Source organism: Trichosurus vulpecula, chromosome 3, assembly GCF_011100635.1.
Source record: "Trichosurus vulpecula isolate mTriVul1 chromosome 3, mTriVul1.pri, whole genome shotgun sequence".
Lineage (NCBI taxonomy): Eukaryota > Metazoa > Chordata > Mammalia > Diprotodontia > Phalangeridae > Trichosurus > Trichosurus vulpecula.
Window position 1 is genome coordinate 164,943,622 of NC_050575.1, and position 22,316 is coordinate 164,965,937.

At 44.1% G+C, this 22,316-nt stretch overlaps 1 protein-coding gene across 1 annotated transcript in view; it reads left to right on the forward strand.

Moving 5' to 3' along the window:
- The window catches only part of LAMC3 (laminin subunit gamma 3), an 88,174-nt gene that overhangs the window by 48,317 nt on the left and 17,541 nt on the right, over nucleotides 1-22,316 (forward strand). The window contains exons 9-20 of the mRNA XM_036752919.1: nucleotides 1,509-1,625; nucleotides 1,852-2,044; nucleotides 3,185-3,306; nucleotides 6,268-6,486; nucleotides 7,730-7,918; nucleotides 13,500-13,745; nucleotides 13,996-14,149; nucleotides 16,283-16,425; nucleotides 17,885-18,063; nucleotides 19,996-20,134; nucleotides 20,880-21,085; nucleotides 21,537-21,613. Of these exons, the coding sequence (XP_036608814.1) occupies nucleotides 1,509-1,625; nucleotides 1,852-2,044; nucleotides 3,185-3,306; nucleotides 6,268-6,486; nucleotides 7,730-7,918; nucleotides 13,500-13,745; nucleotides 13,996-14,149; nucleotides 16,283-16,425; nucleotides 17,885-18,063; nucleotides 19,996-20,134; nucleotides 20,880-21,085; nucleotides 21,537-21,613 (1,984 nt within the window). The remainder of the gene's footprint in view (nucleotides 1-1,508; nucleotides 1,626-1,851; nucleotides 2,045-3,184; nucleotides 3,307-6,267; nucleotides 6,487-7,729; nucleotides 7,919-13,499; nucleotides 13,746-13,995; nucleotides 14,150-16,282; nucleotides 16,426-17,884; nucleotides 18,064-19,995; nucleotides 20,135-20,879; nucleotides 21,086-21,536; nucleotides 21,614-22,316) is intronic.

Here is a 22,316-nt window from a genome sequence, read left to right on the forward strand (position 1 = left end):
GCAGCAAGTCCTTGGGTTCCCAGGGGTTGTCCACAGGTTGGAACCGCTAATCTAGAATTCTCCAGCCTGCCTCAGACCTAGACTTCTCAGGGACCCATAGATTTCAGATTATTTCCAGCTCTATAATTTAAGTCTCTTTGAGGCAGAACAGAATAGTGAAAAGGGTACTGTACCTGGAGCCAGGAGACCCACATTCCATTTCTAGCTCCAGAGCTTCCTGGACACATTTCACCATGGGCAAGTCCCTTTATTGCTCTGAGACTCAGTTTCCTTATCTGTAAATTTGAGATAATAATACTTATTTTATCTACTTCATGTGGCTTTTGTGATGAAAGCTCTTTGTAAACTGCTGTGGGCAGCTAGATGGTACAGTGCTGGGAGTGGAGTCCGGAAGGCCTGAAATCAAATTCTGCTTCAGACGTTTACCGGCTGCATGACCCTAAGCAAATTAATTAACTTCTTCCTGCCTCAGTTTCCTTATCTGTAAAATGGGGATAATAATCCCAGGGTGGGTTGTGAGGACAAAATGAGATGTTTGTAAAGCACTAACAACCCTTAAAGCACGTATATAAATGCCATTATAATTTATTATTATTAAATTGTCAAAAGCTGCATGTATGAAAGATTATTACACTGATTCCAGCACCTGTGCAGTCAGCTCTGTGCATAGTGGGTGTTTACTGAGAATGAGTGAATGAAAGAAGGAACTAATCATAACTGTGATTTGTGCATGGAAAAAAAACAGATCCAGGGTATGTACAAGCCCAAAGAGGCTCATGGAACATTCATGCTCATTCTTCTCTCCCTGCCAGTGTTCCAGGGAGTTGTCTCCATTGTTAGAAATAAAACCATTGTCTTCTATTGATTCAATGTGTTCCAATTAGCTGCTGCCTTGGGTGATGTGCGTTTAGGCCTGGGAAGCCAGGTCCACCTCCTCTCACAGAGACTCTGCCTGTGCTATTCCTGGGACTAAAAAGGGGGCGTGGATGCATTGGAGACAAGCCAGAATCCATGCCTTTGATGGATCCTAGGATGCGTGCCCTGCCCGTCATAGGAATTTAACGTGTATTTAATTTACCAAAATATTTAGAGCTAGAAAAGGAGATCACCTAGTACAATCTCATCATTTCACAGCTAAGGAAACTGAAGCCCGTTGGGGAGAAGTGACTTGTCCAACGTCATGCAGATAAAAAGATCCAGAGACAGAGTTTAAACCCAATTCTAAATCTTGGGATCGTTCCATTACACCACACGACCTAGATTTAGAGCTGAAAGGTACTTTAGAGGCTATCAAGCCCAACCCTCAAATTTTACAGATGAGGAAAGGGGCACAGAGAGATCAAGTGACTTGCCCAGGGTCACACAGCTACTAAGTGTCTAAGTCGAATTTGAGCTCAGGTCTCCCCAACCCACCACCGCGCCCTCTAGTGGCCTCTAACATCATCCATGCTTCTCTGACTTCCCCACACTGACCTTTCTCTGAGTTTGTTTGTGTGCTTGGTGTAAAGGGGCTGAGGGCTGGCGAGCCAGAGGTCCAGGGGGCAGAGAGGAGCCTGCACAGTGGAGCCAGAGTGGAATCTTCCTGAAGCCAAAGAGAGAGGAGCTTTGGGACTTCATTGCACCAGGTATTCCATAGGCAACCAGTAGACGTGGCCCCAGGGTTTGCTGCCAAGACTTTCTTATTTGATATTCGCTGTCCAAGGATTCCCACTGAGCAGGAATTTAAGACAGTATCTCATCATCATCCTCTCCAAATTCTCAAACACCCAAGAGCAGGAACAACAGGTTGCTGGGTCATACGTCCATTGATTCGCTCCTGCTGGGCTTCCCTTTCTTCTCTCTCTTCCTTAGAGAAATTCCTGGGAGACCAGCGCTTCAGTTATGGGCAGCCCCTCTCTCTGACCTTCCGGGTACCACCTGGGGGCTCTCTCCTGCCCATCTGGCTGAAACTGGAAGGGGCAGGACTAGCCCTGTCTCTGAAACCCTCCAGCCCAACAAGCGCCCAACAGCCTGGACGGCCTGAGGAGTACCTGCTGGTGTTCAGGTCAGTGGGATGACGAATGGCGTACCAAACACCTGATCTGGGAAGGTTGGGCCCAGTGGGCAGAACCAAGGACAATGGTCCAGAAATGCAAAGAGGGACATTTAGGTTCCATTCCAGGAAAATCTTCCTAAAATTGTGCCAAGACTAGAATGTTGTTAAAGGTGGTGAGTTCTTCCTCCTTGGAAGTCTTTGAGCAGCGACTGGATGACCACTTACTCCATAGTTAGTTAATCAACAAATATTTATTAAGGGCTTACTATGGTCAAGTCACTATGATAAGCATTTGCTAAGCACCTACTAGGTGCCATGCTCCGTGCTAAGCACTAGGCGTACCATAGCAGTGATTGCCAGCAAAGAACTACCAAAGAGGATATACTTGGACTTTCTTTCTGGGACTCTACTGTTTATAAACAAACAGAGGGTGACCCTCCTACCTTCTTCAAAAAGGTCCTGTGTTTTCTCTCCCCTATCTGATCAAAGTCAATGTGGAGTAATACTATTAAGAATGCATAATAATAAGGTATAATGCTTTAAGATTTGCAAGACACTTTACATATTTTACTTTATACCCTATGAGAGAGATATGCATTTTACAGATGGGGAAACTGAGGCTGAGAAAGGTTACATTCATAGGATAATCCTGTCCAAAGCAGGATTTGAACTCAGGTCTTCCTGAGGTCAAATCCTATGCTCTAGATTAGAGCACCGAATGGGGAATCAGGAGACCTGGGTTTGCATGCCCTCTCTACCATAACCTGCTGCATAGCCATAGATGAGTCATTTATTCACTTGTGGCTCAATTTCCTCATCTGTGAAATAAGAGGGTTCAAAGTTCCCTTCCAATGCTGTTATCCCATGTAGTCTAGTCCAATCTAGCCTGGTCTAGTCTGAAGGATGGTGGGATCCCCAGTGCCATGTCCCTGCATCCTCTCAGAAAGCTGAAAACACTAACTGGTCTTCCCACCTTTTCCTGAAGAAATCTCCCAGGCTCCTTCTTGTCTCAATGGAAACAAGTAAGCAGCCCTGCCTGTTCTCTGCTCTAGCCCACCCAGCTAGGGGCAAAGGTCCCAAGCATTTCAGACCCCATGAAATGAGGCGGGGTGCCATCCCTCCCCTTCTTTGTTCCATTTACCCTGACAGCTTGCAGGAGACCTCGGAGGACACAAAACTCCTGCTCCCCGCCTTTCACTTCCAGAGGCTTTTGGCCAATCTTACGGCACTCCAGATCCAGGTCGCAGGTCATGGAGGCAGACAGCTCGAAGGTGAAGGGCAGGAGGGAAAATGTGGGGCCTAAGGAAGGGAAGCTGAATGGTACCTAATGAACTGCTCTATACCCCAAGAGCACACTCTAAAACAGATTTATGGACTAAGTCTGGCATCTAGGGCTAGGAAGGTCTTTGGGAATTCCTCTGGCCCATCCCTTTGTGTCCAGAATCACTCTAAACAAATAAATCTGATTTTTAACTTTTCCAAACAAAGAAATTCCACAGGGCTTAAAAAAATGTCAGAGGTATTTACATATTTTCCCACCACCAAGCTTAATAATATATCAATTTCTTGTCAACCCAATTAGCTTTTTTCCCCTACAATGGGCTTTACCTCCTAGCCTAGTCCTTCCATTATTTTCAATATCTCTCCACTTCAGCATTCCTGCTGCCCCCGAGTCTTTATGCCCAAGATTACAGTTCTTTACCCTTTCTTGCTCCTCTTTCCTTTTAACAACTCCTTAAAAGCACTTATTTCACAGTCAGACATTACTCCACTCTCTCCTTCCTAACTTTGCAAACTGGAAAAAGTCTTTTGCTCCAGCCAAACAGCCTCTAACCCTTTGTTCATTCATCCATCCATCTATCCATCCATCCATCCATCCATCCATCTATACAACCATCCATCCATCCATCCATCCATCCATCCAACCATCCATCCACCCATCCACCCCCAAGTACTTTTTTAAGTGTCTACTAAGTGAGAGGCTCTTTGCTAATAGACAGGGTTACAAAGGCAAAAATAGTCCTGCCCTCAAGGAGTTTTCATTCTAATGGGAAGCCACATGTAAATAACTAAATGCATACAGTGTGGATGGAAGGTAATCTTAGAGGGAAGGATTTTAGCAGATAGAGGAGGACTGGGAAAGGTCTCTTTGCAGAAGGTGATATTTGAGCTGAGACTTGAAGAAAGCCAAGATCCTCAGGAAGCAGAGAGGTGAGAAGGGAGAGGTGTTCTATGGGGTAAGATGTCTCCCCTGCCACCCCTTGCCTTTCGGATTCCTGCAAACACTTTAAACAAGTCAATTACCAACTCTCCATGAAGCCTTTTCTGATATCTTTAATGCACTGATTATGTAATACAATATCTTATAGTGTGTTTTTGTTTCTTATTCCCCTATTCCATGAGGACAGTGCTCGTATCTGATCTAAAATTGGGATCTCCTGGTAGGGTCTTTTGTTGTTGTTCAGTCATGATCCCATTTGAGTACAAAGATACAAAGAGTGGTTTGCCATTTCCTTCTCCAGCTCGTTTTACAGGTGAGAAACTAAGGTAGACAGGGTTAAGTGACTTGCCCAGGGTCATACAGCAAGTAAGTTTCTGGGGCCAAATTTGAACTCAGAAAGAAGAGTCATCTTGACTCCAAGCCTTGTGCTCTATCTGCTGCCCCACTTAGCTACCCCCTGCTAGAATCTAGCAGGTGTCTTTGTGGGAGAAAAGAAGGAAGGGAAGAAGGGAGGAAGATAAGGAAAGGAGGGAAGGAAGAAGGGGAGTAGAGAGGAAGATAAGGAAGAGAGTGAAGGGAGAAGGAAGGAAAAAGAGGAAGGAAAGAAGCGGCAGCACGGAGTAGTGGCTAGAGAGCCAGCTTTGAAACCACAATAGCTTCTAGTCTTCAGGGTTCTAGCCTTGCCTCTGAGTGCTAGTCACTTAGCCTCTTAGTGTTCTACGAAACTCTCTAAGATTACACATTGCAGAGAATGTGTTGATCTGCCTTGATAGGAGCTTCTTCCTCCCAGGAGTCCTCTGATGCTGGTGAACTCCCAGGTCTGGTCTCTCTCCACTGAATAAACACTGCCTTTGGAGACCACAGTTGCCGTGCCTCTTCCTCACTACAGCCCAGCCCCTCCAGTCTCTCTACCCTACTCATGACATTTCTATCCGCTTTTAGCAGCTCCCTCTGCCATCCAGCCCAGGGGGCTAAATTCTCCTCTATTAAGGATGGTTCTCATGGTGAAAAGCATCGACTGAGCAAGAGCATTCTGCCAGCAGAAGAGGGAAGTGGAAATAAGAGCAGTGCCCTCTCTATTAGGCTTAAGACTGAAACCAGCTAGACAGCCAGGACACAAGAGATAAGCTCCTGAAGGAAATGAAGTACTTTTCTATTGCACAAAGATACAAACTGGAAAATCTTGCAAATGTCCCCTCTAAAACCAACCACTTTTACAAAGGGAGAGCCAGTCTAGATTAGCAGGAGAGGGGTATGGGGAGATGGGGTGTGGGACCAGGGGGAAGGACCCCCAAGGCTTCACCAAAGAAGTCTGCTTGAGGGAAGGAGCTAAAGGGACAAAAAGGAGGCAGCTTGCTTTGTGGCTAGGAGAGGAGCTGCAGGGAGTGAGTGGGTCTCTCCAAGGGAGTGAGTAGGGTCTCTTTCCACAAGGAATCTCCCCATCCCCTCCCCCCCAGAGTGATCTGCTATCTGAGAGGAGAACACTCTCAGGTAGGAGATGGCTCAATTCAGTAGATGTATTTGGAGTCAGAGAACCTGAGTTCAAATCCTGACTTTGCTACTTACTACCTGTGTGACCTTGGACAAGTCTCTATGAACCTGTTTCCTCATTTGCAAAACATGGGGAGATGGACTATTTCAGAGGCATCATATGCATAGCAGAGCCATATGCAACCTACTACACTCCCAAGTGCTGTGCAAACCAGATTAAAATGCAATTGGGAAATATTTAACGAAATATATAAAAATATAATAAAACCAAGATAATATTGATACGTGGTTTTCTAAGTCAATCAAGTTCATTGTTTTTCCTTATGTCCAGTTTAGAGGCCCCCATTTCTATTTGAGTTTGACAGCACTGGACTGGATGACCTCTGAGGTTCCTTCTGGCTCTAAATACATGAACCTGTGATATTCTGAGTATTGACCTTCTCTCAGAGTCTAAAAGAATGATCTTATGGGTTAAGGGCATGTGTTAATCATCTTCCATCTGTTTTCTCCTCCTCTACAGGCCAAGTGATGCTGACTGAGGTCCAGCTCACTTCAGCAGGCCCTGGTCTGTCTCCTCTAGCCCCTTGGGTAGAGGAGTGCACATGTCCCAAGGGGTACATGGGGCAGTTCTGTGAATCCTGCTCTCTGGGGTACAAGAGGGAGACACCATTAGGCGGGCCCTACGCCAATTGTGTTCCCTGCACCTGTAATCAACATGGCACCTGTGACCCTGAAACAGGTCAGAATTTTTCCATAACCCTTGACTACTACCATTTTACCTTCATGTGAGCTTGGACTGGTTAGCTCATGAGTCAGAGTAGATCCCTCTCTCCACCATCCTCACTTCCTCAGTGACCCAAGTCACCCCAGAGTCATAGACTCTGGACTTCCTACCAGCAGGGATTATAACCTGAGTGGCCAGGTAGCCTATAAGTGTTACATAGATACGAATGAAAACATCCTAAAAGCATGCCTTCCAGCACTAATCACATTTGCAGAAGGAGAATGCAGGCTGACATCATCTTTATGGGGATTTTGCCCTTGTGAGATACACGCACAGGAAATCCTGGGTTTCTAGGAAATGCAAACATTCAGGCCTCACCTGCCTACTACACTGAGTCCCAATGTCCTTCCCCACTCCCAAGTCCTTGCAGCTCAAAGGAAACCCCACAACACGAATGACTCAGAGCTCAGCACTGAAGATCTCCTTCAAAGGCTGCATCTCCCCTTGTTCACACCGTGGGCTTTTTCTCCATATTACTGTCAATCCCAAACCCCAGCTGTGTGATGTCTGGGAGCTCTGGGCATCCCCAGGAATGATCTCAGATATGGAAATCTGTGTTACCCTTCCTGGCTAGGCCCATCTTGATTATCTGCTTTGGGCCTCAGGACAAGCTCCATTTTTTCAGGTGCAATGTCTTGCCTTGCTCCCCTAGATTTCTGTGTTATACAGACAAATCTTAGTGCTGAGTCCTAGAGAAGAAAGTTAAAGAATCCCCACTCCCCTCTCCCTCCTGCTTCCACGGGAAACTGAGTATTTGGGAAAGAGCTGGTTCTGGGTAACTTCTACATGTTCACTAACTTAGCATTACCTCCCACTCAGCAGATTCCTGAGTTCTATTCCATAAGTTACTGTGCTTTTGTTTCCCAAAATATGAAAGTATGTGACCTGGCTGTAACTACCTGAGAAGAAGAAAGAAAAGGAGTATCATAAGAAATAATGAAGTCATATACTTGCAAAATAATCCTTTGGTTAAGATTTAGACTGCAATTCTATCATCATCTGGCTACAGAATGCTGTGTGTTTTTTAATCACTTCATGCCCTTCTCTGAACCTCTTTTTATCTCTCTAAACTGAGAATCTGCCCTGTTTCCATCTTTTCTTACAAGGGAGATAAGGAGACCTCATCACTAAAGTGCTCTGGACTCCTCAGAGTCCAGGAACACAGAGCATGACATAACGATTATTATCCCCCCCTCAGGGATCTGTCAGTGCCTGCACCACACAGAGGGCCCCTACTGTGAGCGATGCGCACCCGGTTTCTACGGCAACCCCTTTTTGGGTCAAGAGAACGACTGCAAGCCGTGTCCATGTCCTGGTCAATCAGCATGTACAACTATCCCAGAGAGCGGGGAGGTGGTGTGTACCCACTGCCCCAAGGGCCAGAGAGGTAAGAGACTAGACCTGGGCAGGACTCCTGCTTGTTGGTTCTGACTTCATGAGAGGAACATGAAGGTCAACTGAGGTGTTAGGAGGAAAGGGTGAGGCCACTATGACTCAAAGGGATGGGACAGATTCCTAGAATGCCATGCCACTGGGGGAGGATAGGAATGCCCCTGGAGGAGCATGGTGAGGGAGGGACAAGGGAGTATACTAGCAGCAGATTGCTGTTTTCTCCTCCTATCTCCCATGGGGGAGGAGGGGAAAGGGAGGGGGAGAGAGAGAGAGACAGAGAGAGATACTTGGAGAGATAAAGCATTTATTAAGTGTTTACTGTATGCCAGGCACTGTGCTAAGGGTCCCGCATACAAATAAAAGCAAATAAGGCAGTCCTTACCTTCAAAGAGCTTATATTCTAATTGAGGAAGACAACACATAAAGGAGACTTTAAAAATTTCAGGGGTACCCACATAGGGGAGCTCACAAGGAGGTAGTCCAGAGAATAAGTAGAGAGAGGAATTAAGTGAACATAGCTGGGTTCCCTCATCAACTAGCATTCTAAGCTACAGACATCCCAATCCTGAGAATGGGGTTGGAGATATCTCCAGGGTGGAAAGGCTGCTTTAAAATGCAAGTTATGCTACAGAAAGGGCAGCTATGTGGCGCTGTGGATAGAATGCCAGGACTGGAGTCAAGAAGACTCATCTTCCTGGGTTCAGATCTGGCCTCAGACACTGTAAGATGAGCTGGAGAAAGAAATGGCTAACCACTCCGGTATCTTTGTCAAGAAAACCCCAAATGGGGTCACGGAGAGTCAGACATGACTACTCAACAACAAAAAACAGGTATTACAATAGTGCCTACCTCCCAGGGTTGTTGTGAGAATCACATGAGACAGTATTTGTAAGTGCTTAGCTCAGTGCCTGCCACATAGTAGGCACTTAACCTAATAAAAGTTTATTCTCTTCTCTTCTTCCTTCCCTTGAGAAGTGCGTGGAGAATAATATATAAGAAAAATAGAAAGGCAGAAAGGGGCCAAGTTGTAAAGAGCTTTAAAAGCCCAATGAACGACCTTATATTTGACCCTGGAGGTAATAGGGAGCCATTGGAGTTGACTGAGCAGAGAGATGACATGGTCAAACCTACGCTTTAGGGAAATATCTCTGGCAGAGTATGGAAGATGGTTTGGAGTGGGAAGAGATTTGAGACAGACAAAAGACACCAATGAGAAGTTTCTTGTAGGGTTCCAAGTGGGAGGTGATGAGAGCCAAAACCTGGGGTGGGGGTGGGGTGGACAAGGGGTGTTGTGGAAAGAATGACGAGGTTCGACAATTAATTTTATCTGTGGGTAAGTGACAGTGAGGAGCTGTGGATAGTGATGATAATGGTTGTTATTTATAAAGCACTTGAAGGTTGATTGTTGTAAGATTCCAATGAGATCATGTGTGGAAAGAGCTTGGTAAATCTTAAATAAAGGTAGGATATTACTAAGTGAGAATTTGAACCCAAAGTGAGCAAGAATTATAATAGCTAACGTTTATGTCATGCTTTAAGGTTTACAAATAGTATCTCACAACAATCCGAGGATGTAGGTACTACTGTTATCCCCATACTTTGCTCAAGGTCACACAACTAGTAAGTATCTGAGGCTAGATTTGAACTCAAGTCTTATCTGACTGCAGGTTTCTATCCATTATGTCATTGAGCTGCATATTTGAAAATCTGTAAGGTGGATGGTAGCATCCTTGATAGTAATGGAAGTTTGGAAAGGAAATTTGGAAGAAGAGTGGATGGGAGGGATGAAGGAATAATGAATTCTGTTTTAGATATGTTGAGTTTGAGATGCCTGTGGAATACCCAGTTCAAAATGTCCAATAGGCAGTTTGTCAGATGAGATTATATCTTAGGAGAGAGATTAGGACTGGTTATATAGATTTGGGAGTCATCCACAAATTGAACCCCTGGGAACTGGTGAGATTCTCAAATGAGACAGAGTAGAGAGAAGAGAGGACCAAGGACAGAGCCTTGGGGGACACTCATGGTGAACGGCATGGATACATGAAGTTCCACCAACAAAGGCCGAGGAAGGGTCAGATCGATAGGAGAAGTAAGAGAGAGTAGTGTCACAAAGACCCAGAGAATACTCGGTGTCAAGTGCTGCCAAAAGTTCGAGAGGGGTGAGCATTAAGAAAAGATCGTTCGATTTGGAGAAAGCAATTTCACTTGAATCGTGAGACTGGAAGCCAGATTGCAGAGGGTTTAGAAGACAGTGACAGGAGAGGAAATGGCGATGCTTGTGTAGACATCTTTGAAAAGGATGTTAGCTGAGAAGGGAAGGGGGGAGATAGGATGATAGCTCCACTGTACCTAACCAGAATCCATAGACATTAGACCAGTTGATTTCTGAAGCCCTTTCCAAGTCTATGATTTTCTGAAACTGTTAGTTCTGAAACCATTTTCTTGGGACTCAGGAGGGTAATGAATATAGCTTCAAAACAACTTCCCTTAAAAGAAAACAAAACTACTTCCCTTGAAAACCAAACTGGCCTGGGAGGGAGGATTTTCTAGAGTAAAGAAAAGACATTGTTCAGAAAAGTCTATCCTCTTGAAAATGGGGAGGGCTTTCAGGAGAGACTCAGGAGAAAATGGGGAGATTGACTTTTTTCCTACAGCTCTGGGCTTCCCAAGAAAGTCTGTTCCATTGCCTCCTTCCTTTTCTGACTTCCCAAGTTGCTTTTTAAAGACCTCACCTTCACAGGCACAGAGGTATTTCAATTAATCAATAGCTATTTAATAAGCACCGACTGCATATATTGTGCTTGCAACTAGAGGTACAACCACAAAAGGACAGGCCCTGACCTCAAGGAGTTTACATTCTAGTAAGGGGATATGTACAAAATAAATACCCATTAATTTGGGGATGGGCGCTAACGTCTAGGGGAATCAGAAATACCTCCTGTCACTTGAACTGACCTTTGAAGGGAATGAGGTAGATGTGAGGAAGAAGAACATTTCTAGGGATGGAGGACAACCTGTAGAAAGGCATGGAGGTGGGAGATGGCTTTGTCATGTATAGGGGACAGCAAGTAGGCCTGAACTGTGTATTGTGGTATAAATAGAGAAAATAGGCCAGAGGAGAGGGTTCATAGAATGTGGGACTGGGATAGAAGGCCCTTTTGACAGGAATCTAGAGAATGCTGAACACCCTCTGGGAGTAATAAAGTGGATCCTGGAAGAATTAGCTCAAGTGGGAGCCTAGACTCCATACCTGCTATTCTTCATTATCTTCAAAATCAGCTCTATTTTCCCAAGAGGCATAGCCCTACACAGAATTAGTTAGTTGACAAGGGCCTTGCCTTTTTGGAAGATTGTATCTAAAACACCATTACTGCAGACAGGCACCTATTTTCACCTACTACAGTTTTTCAAAATGTCATTTCCAAAGCCTCAATTTCTTCTTCTTCTGTAAACTGGTTAGACCAGGTAATGTCTAAGGTCTTTTGCGGGGCAGCTAGGCAGTACAGGGGATAGAGTAACTGGCCTGGGATCAGGAATGCTCATCTTCCTGAGTTCAAATCTGGCCTCAGATACGTAATAGTTGTGCGACCCTGGGTAAGTCCTTTAACCCTATTTGCCTCAGTTTCTTCATCTGTAAAATGAGCTGGAGAAGGAAATGGCAAACCACTCCAGTATCTTTGCCAAGAAAAGTAGTTCTATGAAACCTGAATGTTTTCCATCAAAGTGAATTCAATTCAACTCAATAAATATTTATTAAGTGCCTATTACATGTAAGACCCTGGTCCAGATACTAGAAATACACAGACAACAAAAAAAAAGTCCCTGCCCTCAGGAATCTTACATTCTGCTGGAGGGACACAACATATCCACAGACAAGTAAATGCAAAGTAACACAAAATAATTTCAAGAGAGAGAAAGTATTAACAACTGAGAAATCAGTAAAGGTCTTATATAGGAGGTGGTACCCGAACTGTGTGTTTTAAAGGAATCTCAGGATTTCAAGAGGCCAAGGGAAGGAAGAATACAGTGAAGATTTGGTAAGCCACCCGTACAAAGACACAGAGGTGGCAGATGGATAGGGAAACAGCTAGTAACCAGTCAGTTAATAAAGTATTTATCAAGTACCTACTATGTGCCAGGCACATAGTGGGTACAAAAGGAGGCAAAAGAGTTTCTCCCCTCAAGGAGCTTACAGTCTAACAGGGGAGACAACAAAGATATACAAACTAAATATAGAATCAATAGGAAATAATTAAGAGAGGGAAGACACTAGAATTTAGAGAGGTTGGGGAAAGCTTCCTGTAGAAGGCAGAATTTTATCTGGCACCAGTAGGTCAGTTTGGATGGAACAGAGTAGATGAATTGGAATAACATGAAATTATCCTGGAAAGGTTAGGAGACTCAGGCTGAGGATTTTGTATTTCATCCTAGTTTTAGGAATATCAGTTTGGCAGGTATGTGGAGGATGGATCTGAGAGGGGAGAGACTGGGAGCAGGAAAACCACTTTGGGAATCATTGTACTAATCCTTAGGGTCAGCCCAAGGATTCTGCATTTTATTCTAGAAGTACCAGGGAGCCATGAAAGATATTTAAAGATAGAGAGGGGGTCGACATTGCCAGGTCTGCATTTTAGGAATATTAGCTAAGCATCTCTTTGGAGAATGGATTATGATGGGGGAGACTGGAAGAAGGAATGCCAATTCGGAGGTTATTGGATAGTCCAGGCAGGAGACCATGAAAGCTTGAACTTGGAAACCATGAGTGTGAGTGGGAAAAGGGGGAGAGAAATAAGAGAAATTGCAGAGATCGAATTGCTAAGCTTCAGGGATTAACCTGAACATGAGGGTGATGAAGAGAAAAGGATCAGGAAGGACTCATGTTCCAACCTGGAAGATTGGAAGAATGATGATGCCGTCCGTCAACAGAATTGGGAAAAGTTGAAGAAAGGGTGATTTCAGAGAGTGAGAAATAAAGTAATTTAAAATTTTTTGTAACAAAGCGCACCCTTTCACTTTTGAGCTTCTAAAGTTTTTTGTATGTTTTTGTTTATTTTTTTGTTTTTTCCCAGCTGAGCTAAGTAAAGTTCATGACTTTGCCCCGAGGAACTACCAGTTCTGGGAAAACAATGGACCCCTTTGGCTCCCTGTGGGTAGTCTATAGGTAACATATGGAGCGAAATAGGAAGGGTTCTAGTAGAAGAGGTCACAAGACCAAAAAGTAAGGGACCTGGATTCTAGATCCTACACTTACTGGCTGTATGACTTTGGGCAAGTCACTTCCCAGCCTCTGCTACTTCCATTGTTAAAAAGGAAAGTAAAGAAACTCATCCTACCTCATGGCTGAGTACAAGACAAATGCTGCAGACACAGTATTAAGCAAGCAGTCAATAGAAATGGTTAGATATCTCTCTACATGCCGCCTAAATGCCAATAAAAACCTAAATTTTCTGGCTCCCAGGCCTATGCTCTTTCCACCTCCCCACACTGTTAGGGGCTTTCCCATACAGACAGGGTAAGGCCCCATCCTCTGTAAACCCCTTTCTGATGTTCTTCTCTTCCCTACCCCCATTCAGGACGTCTGTGTGAGATATGCGATGATGGCTTTTTTGGGGACCCCTTGGGAAGATCCGGCCCTCCCCAGCCCTGCCAACAATGCCGATGCAATGGGAATGTGGACCCCAATGCTGTGGGCAACTGTGACCCCACAACGGGCCACTGTCTGCGCTGTCTCTACAACACGACAGGTGCCCACTGTGAGCGGTGCCAGGAGGGTTTCTACGGGAGTGCCCTGGCCCCTCGCCCTGTAGGCAAATGCACTCGTGAGTATGGAGGGCCCTGGGAGATCCAGTGGGGAAAGGGGGAGGAGAGAGAAAAGGATGGGACCAGGGCTCTGTCCTCTTCCCCACTGGGATACTCTCAGGGTACATTGCATTGCATGATGCCCTCTGCTGCCAGAAGGGAAGATTCTGGGAGGGAAATCCAAGGAGAAAGTCATAGTAGCCGCCCTTCTCTGCCTTTGGCTCATGAACCCAAGTATTTCATGTCTTCCTCCTTTCTCCTATCCCCTAGCCTGCAGCTGTAACCCATCAGGCTCAGCCCAAGAGCAGGGGGCCTGTGACCCTGGGACAGGCCAGTGCTCCTGCCTCCCCCATGTGACTGGACGAGACTGCAGTCGCTGCAGCCCTGGTTTCTATGACCTCCAGCCAGAGAGGGGCTGCCAGAGGTGGGTAGGGCAGGCCAAACTACTTCTAGAGTCTGTGTCATCCATTCCTTGTTGGCCGTGGGTAGAGAGAGGCAACTGGAAGCCCTGTCTGGCAGGTCTTGGTCATCCAGAGAAGGGAGCTGTGGTTGTGAATAAATCTGTCAGCTGCACTGGGCCAATTTCCTGGCAGGCAGGTGTCACTTACTGAATAGGCACATGGGAATTGCCACACTGAGTCAGACCCCTGGGCTAGCTGGCTAGTAAAGGTGCCAAGGGTTCAGTGCATGCGTTGGCGGGGCTGTTCTCCCTGACAGCAGGCTTCCTGGTTGGGTCTATCCCAGTTTTTGTCAGTAGCCAATGTGTGACTCTGTCATTCAGAAGTATGTCCAAGCCTTCCTCAGTTCCATTTATCTCAGCTTCTTCCACAAGACTCTGCTCGGCTGAAGTTTTAAAAAACTATTTATTTCCTTGTTTATTTTTACTCTCAACTCAATAAGCACTAAGTTAAACAATCGTTTCCACACAAACAGTAGAGGGGTTCTCAACCTGGAAATCTTGGACAGATTTCAAAGGATGAGAAAACAATTGCATCTTTATTGTCACTAACCTCTAGCTGAAATTTAGTATTTTCTTCGATTAAGAATTTTTAAAAGATATATAATCTGAGAAGAAGTTCATAGGTTTCACCAGACTGCCAGATAGGTCCATGACACACACACAAAAGGAGAAGAACCCCTGATATAATGGAATAGAAAAAAAGAATTATACTTGAAGCTGTGAATCTCTATCATATAGAGCTTACTCTTCTTTTTAATTAAATAATAAATTCAACATGTTGTTTTCAAAACTGTCCTGTTTGTGATTCCTTCTGGTCTTCTTTCCATTCTCTTCTGTTGATTTTTTTTAAAAAAGAAGCTCAACAATTCTTTCTCTCTCTTTCTCTCTCTCCCTCTCTCCCTCCCTTCCCCTCTCCCTTCTTTCTTCTCTATCTCTGTCTCTATCTGTATCACTTTCTGACTCTCTCTCCTTAGCCTATCCATGTTTTCCCTCTTCCTCCCACCTATCCCCACTAGGAAAAAAAGAAAGAAAGCCTAAGCAACAGATATGCATGATCAAGCATTCTGAACTCTTACATTGGCTAATTCAAATATTTATTTCTTATTCTGCACCTTGTGACCATCCCCTCTGTCTCAAGAGATGAGTAAATTCTTCATCAGGCCTCTAGAAATGTGATTAGTTGTTGCCTTGATCACAGCTCTCAAGTCTTCATAGTTGTTTTCCTACATAATATTGTTATCTTAGGAATAGTTAACCTAGTTTTGCTCTCTCCCATCAGTCCATCCCAGGTTTCTCTGAAACCGTCCCTTTCGTCATTTCTTACAGTACAATAATATTCCATTACATTCATATACCACAATTTGTTCAACCATTCCCCAGCTAATTGGCATCCTCCTATCTTCCAGTTTTTTGCCACCACAAAAAGAGTTGCTATAAATATTTTTATATATATGGATCCTTTTCCTCTTTCTTTGAACTTCTCAGAGTATAGGCCTAGAAGTGGTTCTGTAGTGTCACAGGTTGAGTAATGCATTTTGTAATTTTATTATGCACTGTGAAAAAGAGGACTTCCATTTATCTGTCCCAGATTTAACATGTTCTAGTTTATTTTTCTAATCATATTTTTATTGCTCTCTTTTGGTTTTACATCATCTTTTCTAAATGTAGCCCTTCCTCCCTTCTCTTGTAACAAAATGAAAAAAAAAGAAAAAAGGAAAAAAGTAATGGGCACAAAACCAACCATTACATCAACCATGTCTGACAATATATGCAATATTCCATACCCATTGTCCCTCACCTCTGCAAAGAAGGGAAGAGGGTCAGGCTCTAGTTTCAATGATGGCCCCTCATCCTAGTATTTGTTCATCAAATCTGTCTCCATATCATACTAATTCACAAAAGAATATGTCTAACCCTGTTTGTTTGGCTTTTTTTAGTTGCCTAACCCTGCTCCTGACTCTGTATGGCTTGATTATATTCCTTCTCAGCCTGAGCATAGGAAAAGCCCCGGTTTAACTTCTGCGCCCCCTACATGCTGGACTAAATAAGAGGGGTACAGGGCTCAGCTCTGATGTTTGGTGCTTTCCTTTATCTCAGCTGCAAGTGCCATCCTATAGGTTCTCAGCAGAACCAGTGCCACCCTGTGACTGGGCAGTGCCCTTGCCTTCCTGGGGTTGGTGGAGTGGCATGCACCCACTGCCAACCTGATTTCTTCGGCTTCTCTGCCAAGGGCTGCCGAGGTAAGGAAACACCCCAGAATTGGAGGATTGGGGCAGGTGGTTTCCAAAGCTGTTTCACCAGGGCATAGGAGGGGCAGGACTTCTTGGATCACGGGACATTGAGATTCTTGGGCAGAGTGTACCTACGACAGGAGCTAATTCAGGCAGATCTTCCTTCCAATAACAGGTGCTAGAAACTGCAGGGGAACACAAGAGATAACGAAAATCTGTGACACTCGGTTATCTTTCTGAGCATGAAATGAAATGGCAGGAATCTATCTCTGTCACTAACTAGCTGGGTGACCTTGGGCAAGAAACTACCTCTTTGGACCTCAGTCTCCCATCTGCAACATAATGGGTCTGGACTAGATCAGACCTGACATTCTATGATCTCATGGGATGGTTTGAGAAGTGATGTCATATAGTGGTTGGAAGGCCAGTCATAGAGTCAGGAAGACCAGTGTTCAAGTCCTAAGCCTGATATGGACTAGCTACGTGACCATGTGTAAGTTAAGTAACATAAGTAACTTCATTTCCCAAACAACTCCCAGGCAACTCTCTTAAGACTAAAAGTGTAGATGAATTGCTGGGCTGCATCGGCGGAAGGAGTTTTCTATGCTGGGAATTCTCCACACCAATGAAGTCATAATTCTGGGAAAAGAAAGGAGGAAAGGAGAAAGAAAGAAAGAAAGAAAGAAAGAAAGAAAGAAAGAAAGAAAGAAAGAAAGAAAGAAAGAAAGAAAGGAAGGAAGGAAGGAAGGAAGAAAAAGAAAGGAAGGAAGGAAGGAAGAAAGAAAGAAAGAAAGAAAGAAAGAAAGAAAGAAAGAAAGAAAGAAAGAAGGAAGGAAAGGGAAAGGAAGGAAGGAAGGAAGGAAGGAAGGAAGGAAGGAAGGAAGGAAGAAAGAGAAGAAGAGAGAAAGGGAGGAAGGAAGGAAAGATAGAGAGATAAAGAGATAGAGAAAAAGCAACAGAAAGAAAGAAAAGAAGGAAGGAAGGAAGGAAGGGAGGGAAGGAAGAAGGAAAGGAGGGAAGAAGGGAGGGAAGGGGGAAGAAGGGAGGGAGGGAGGAAGAAGGTAGAAAAGAAAATGGCTTTAGTATGGCCCAGCACAGACAGAGGGTTACACTTGGTGACTTCTAAAGAGCCAGGCCAGACCTAAAAATTCCAAGAGTGTCAGGTTCTTTTCATTCCAAGGAGGCTTTTGAAGTACTGGCTGTGGCTGAGAAGCCTCCCCCAGCACTACTTTAGGTGCCGCCATAATAGGATATAGCACAAGAAAGCACCTTAGAGATCATTTAATCCATCGTCTTTACTTTAAATAATGAGGAAACCGGGGTCCTAAGTGACTCGTCAAAGGTCACACAGTAAGTTCATAGCACAACCCGCATTCCAACCCAGACTGAGTGCTCCTTCTACTTCAACCTTTACACAAAAATCGGTAGCTGCTGGGGCACCTCCTGATAAACTGTCCTTTGTCTCCAGCCTGTAACTGTTCCCCACTGGGCTCTGTCACCACCCAATGCCATGAGAACAGCACATGTGTGTGTAAGCCAGGCTTTGTGGGCTACAAGTGTGATCGCTGCCAGGAGAACTTTTTCCTCACTGCTGAGGGCTCTCAGTGCCAGGAGTGCCCAATTTGCTTCTCTCTAGTGAAGAAAGAGGTAATTCATTCCCTCGACTCCCCATTTCCCCACTCCTACCTCCCCCTTCCCCCAACCCAAGACTGACTAATCTCCCTCTTCTTCTTCCTGATGATCTCCTACCACCCTAACTCACATTTCCCTCCACCCCAACCCCATCCCATCTCACCCTGCCTCATCCTACCCCTCTTCACCCAATTATTCGGCTGAAAGTAATACAAAATACGTGACCCTCATTCTTCTAGCCTCAATGACACGGAAGTTAGGCCACATATTATTTAGCTGAATTCAGTTCAATTCAACGAGTGATTTTTATGCACATACAGTGTGCCAGTGACTGTACTAGGTACTCTACTAGGCACTGACGATATAAAGGCAAAAATGAATCATTCCCACCCTCAAGGAGTTTCCATTCTACTGGGAGAAAAAAAAACCCTATACACAAATGATAAAATATAAAACACAAGCAAAGTAATTTCAGAGTGGGATACTAACACCTGAGGTGATGAGGAAAAGCCTTGGGTAGGAGGTGAAATTTGAGCTGAGTCTTGAAGAGATCTACAGATTCCAGGTGGTAGAGATGAGGAGGGAGAGCTTTCCAGGCTAGGCAAAGATACAGAGTAAGGCATCTCTTAACCCACCTAGCACTGATTAGTAGAGGGCAATACTTATATGCAGAGGAAAGAATGACCTCAGCACATTAGAGTGAGCTGAGGGTCACCCCCTAAATCACTATTGATTAAAGAAATACAAATTAAAACCTCACACCTATCAGATTGGCTAACATGGCAAAACAGGAAAATGATACATGTTGGAGAAGATGTGGGAAAATTGGATCACTAATACATTGTTGGTAGAGTTGTGAACTGATCCAACCATTCTGGAGAGCATTTTGGAACTATGCCCAAAAAACTATAAGACTGTGCATACCCTTTGACCCAGCAATAGCACTACTAGGTCTGTAGCCCAAAGAGATCATAAGAAAAGGGAAAAGGACCCACATGTACAAAAATATTTATAGCAGCTCTTTTTGTGGTGGCCAAGAATTGGAAGTTGAGGGAATGCCCAACAATTGGGGAATGGCTGAACAAGTTGTGGTATATACGTGTGATAGAAAGAAATGGTAAGCAGGCAGACTTCAGAAAAACCTTGAAAGACTTACATGAACTGATGTTGAGTGAAGTAAGCAGAACGAGGAGAACATTATACACAGTAGCAGAAACACTGTGTGAGGATCAATTATGACAGACTTAGCTCTTCTCAGCAATACAATGATCTGAGACAATTCTAAAAGACTCATGATGAAAAATACTAATCACATCCAGAGAAAGAACTATGGAGTCTGAATGCAGACCAAAGCATTCTATTTTCACTTTTTGGGGGGTTTTGTTTTTTGTTTTTTCTTTCTCATGGTTTTTCTCTTTTGTTCTGATTCTTCTTTCACAACATGACTAATGTGGTAATATGATTAATATGATTGTACATGTATAATATATATCAGATTGCTTGCTTTCTTGGGGAGGGAGGAGAGAAGGGGAGGAAGAAAAATTTGGAACTCAAATCTTATAAAAGTGAATATTGAAAACTAAAAAAAAAAAGTAGCCCACCAGTTAGGCAAATCTATCAATCAACAAACATTTATCAAGCCTTTACTTTGTATGGCACTGAATAAGTAAACTGATTTAGGTAGAATTGTCATTTTTATTATGTTAGCTTTTCACACAAAGAAAGTCGGATCTAAATAATTGGAAAGATATCAGTTGCTCATGGGTAGGCCGAGCTAATATAATAAAAATGACAATTCTACCTAAATTAATTTACTTATTCAGTTCCATACCAATCAAACTACCAAAAAATTATTTTATAGAATTAGAAAAAATAATAAAATTTGTCTAGGCACCAATTTCTAAGTTTCCTCCCTTACTGGAAATGCTGTTTTCATGTTGCCCCCAGGCCACCAAACTCAAGGCCAAGCTAACAGCGATGGAGCAATGGCTGCAGAAGTCTGATTGTGACAGTCCCTGGAGGGACTATGTCTTGCTGGGAGAATCACCAAGAGGAGACGCCTACCAGGGTCATTATCTACTTCAAGGTACAGCAAGAGAATTGGGCCACAAAGCAAAGGAGGCCAGGGAATCCTTAGGAAAGCTACCAACTTACTCCCTTGAAGAGAAAACCATCATTCTTAGAGGTCAGTAGGGGCTGACCATCATGACAGCGATGACAAGGACTCCAAGGCCACGTAGTATGATGGCTAGAGAACCAACCTCAGAGGCAGGAGGCCCTAGGTTCAAATACTGCCTGTCACCCAGACAACTCTCTAAGATCCTAAGTTGCAGATCAGCATTGAGAGAGACCATCTGTTCTCCAGAAGGTTCCTATACCTATGAAATCACATTTGGACAAAAAATTTTAAAATGACACTTGTATAATAATATTAGCTAGCATTTGTATAGCACTTTCAGGTTTATAAAGAGTTTTGCAAATATATTCTTTGTTCCTCACAACAACTCTGGAAGGTAGGTACTATCATTAGCCCCATTTTCCAGATAAGGAAATTAAGGCAAGATGACTTGGCTAGTGTCTATAGCTAGTAAGTGTCCGAGGTCAGGTTTGAACTCAGGTCTTCCTGACTCCAGGCCCAGTGCTCTATCCAGTGAGTCACCTAGCTGCCTTCGCTTAAGCTGTAAACCAGTGGATGAGTGGGAAGGCCTGATGGATATGGCAGGATGGGAGGGTCTTGTTGCCTGAGAAGAGTGGTAGAAGAACCCAAGTCACGGGACGTTTCATTTCTAAGTCATAAGCCTTCTTTAATCCTTTGATTATTGGCCACACAGGCACCAGAGAAGCCTTCCTGGAGCAAATGGAAGAGTTGGAGCATTCCATGAAGGCTGCCCGGCATCAGCTGAGGGCAGCAAGCAAAAGTTCCAGGTGTACCCAGCGTAGTTTGGAGAAGACCTGCATCCAACTGGTGGACATCGAAGCTCTGCTGCTATCCACAGAGCTGGAGATTCAGCAGGCATCTGGAGCCCTCACAACAATGGTACCTCTGAGACCCTTAGGCTTCTATGTTAAAGAGCAGTAACACGGCATGGAAGAAAAGATGTGGAACCGGGAACCAGGAAGATACGGGTTTTAGTCCCAGCCATGTGACTGGGGGCAAGTCACTTCTTTTTGAAGCTCAGGTTTCCTATCTGTAACAGAAAGGTGCCTGGACTAGATGGTCTCTAAGGTTCCTTCCATTTCTGACTTTCTATACTCTAAGGCCCTCCCAGATCTGACATTCTTTGTCCGAAGACCCCTCTCAGATCTGACATTCTGCGTATGAAGACCCCTTATAGCTCTAACGTTCTGTGTTCTCAGGCCCCTCCTAGCTCTGACATTATATGATTCAATCAAAACTTAGCACTTCTAGAATTTAGAGCAACTTAGACAAAAGTGAAGCCTTTAGGGATGTGCAATTTATTTCTTCCTTCTTTTTTTTTAATTTAAAGGTGATCCCTCAGGAAGTACCCAACAAACTTACCAACTGGAGTCGTTTAGCCACTGAGACTCAGGCCCTGGCCAAGAGGTAAATCAAAACACCAATAATGGAGACACTGCCTGCCCTTGCCACCCCTGGCACACTATACATACACTCCCAGCTCCCAGCTAGATTGCTCCCCTAGGAGAAATATAGGCTGCAGGGGTGAATCATATCATATATGTATTGGGGCTCAAGGCGGAGTGAGGTAGAAACCACATTTGTATCCTGGTGAAATCTGGTTACTGTGAACACTAATTAAGCCCAACACTGACTGGGTATGTATTGATGAGCTGAGAGAGATATTGTCAAGCTGTAGTGGGTCCTAGCTCTTTGGAGGCATAAAGGTGGATGTATATAAGCACCTCAGGGCTTTTAAGTACTATTTAGTAGGAGAGGGACAGGTTGGCAAAACACAAGAAAGACTGATGGCTCCAAAATCAACTCATTAAGACATTCCCCAATTGATAAATGGTCAAAAGATATGAACAGTTTTCCGATGAAGTAATCAAAGCTATCTATAGCCAAATTTAAAAATGCTCTAACTCACTATAGATTGGAGAAATGCAAGTTAAAACAATTCTGAGGTACTACCTCATACCTTTTAGATTGGAAAATAGTACAGAAAAGGAAAATGACCAATGTTGAAGGGGATGTGAGAAAAAAAGAGACCTTAATGCACTGTTGGTGGAGTTGTGACCTGATACAACCATTCTGTAGAGCAATTTGGAACGATGCCCAAAGGGCTATA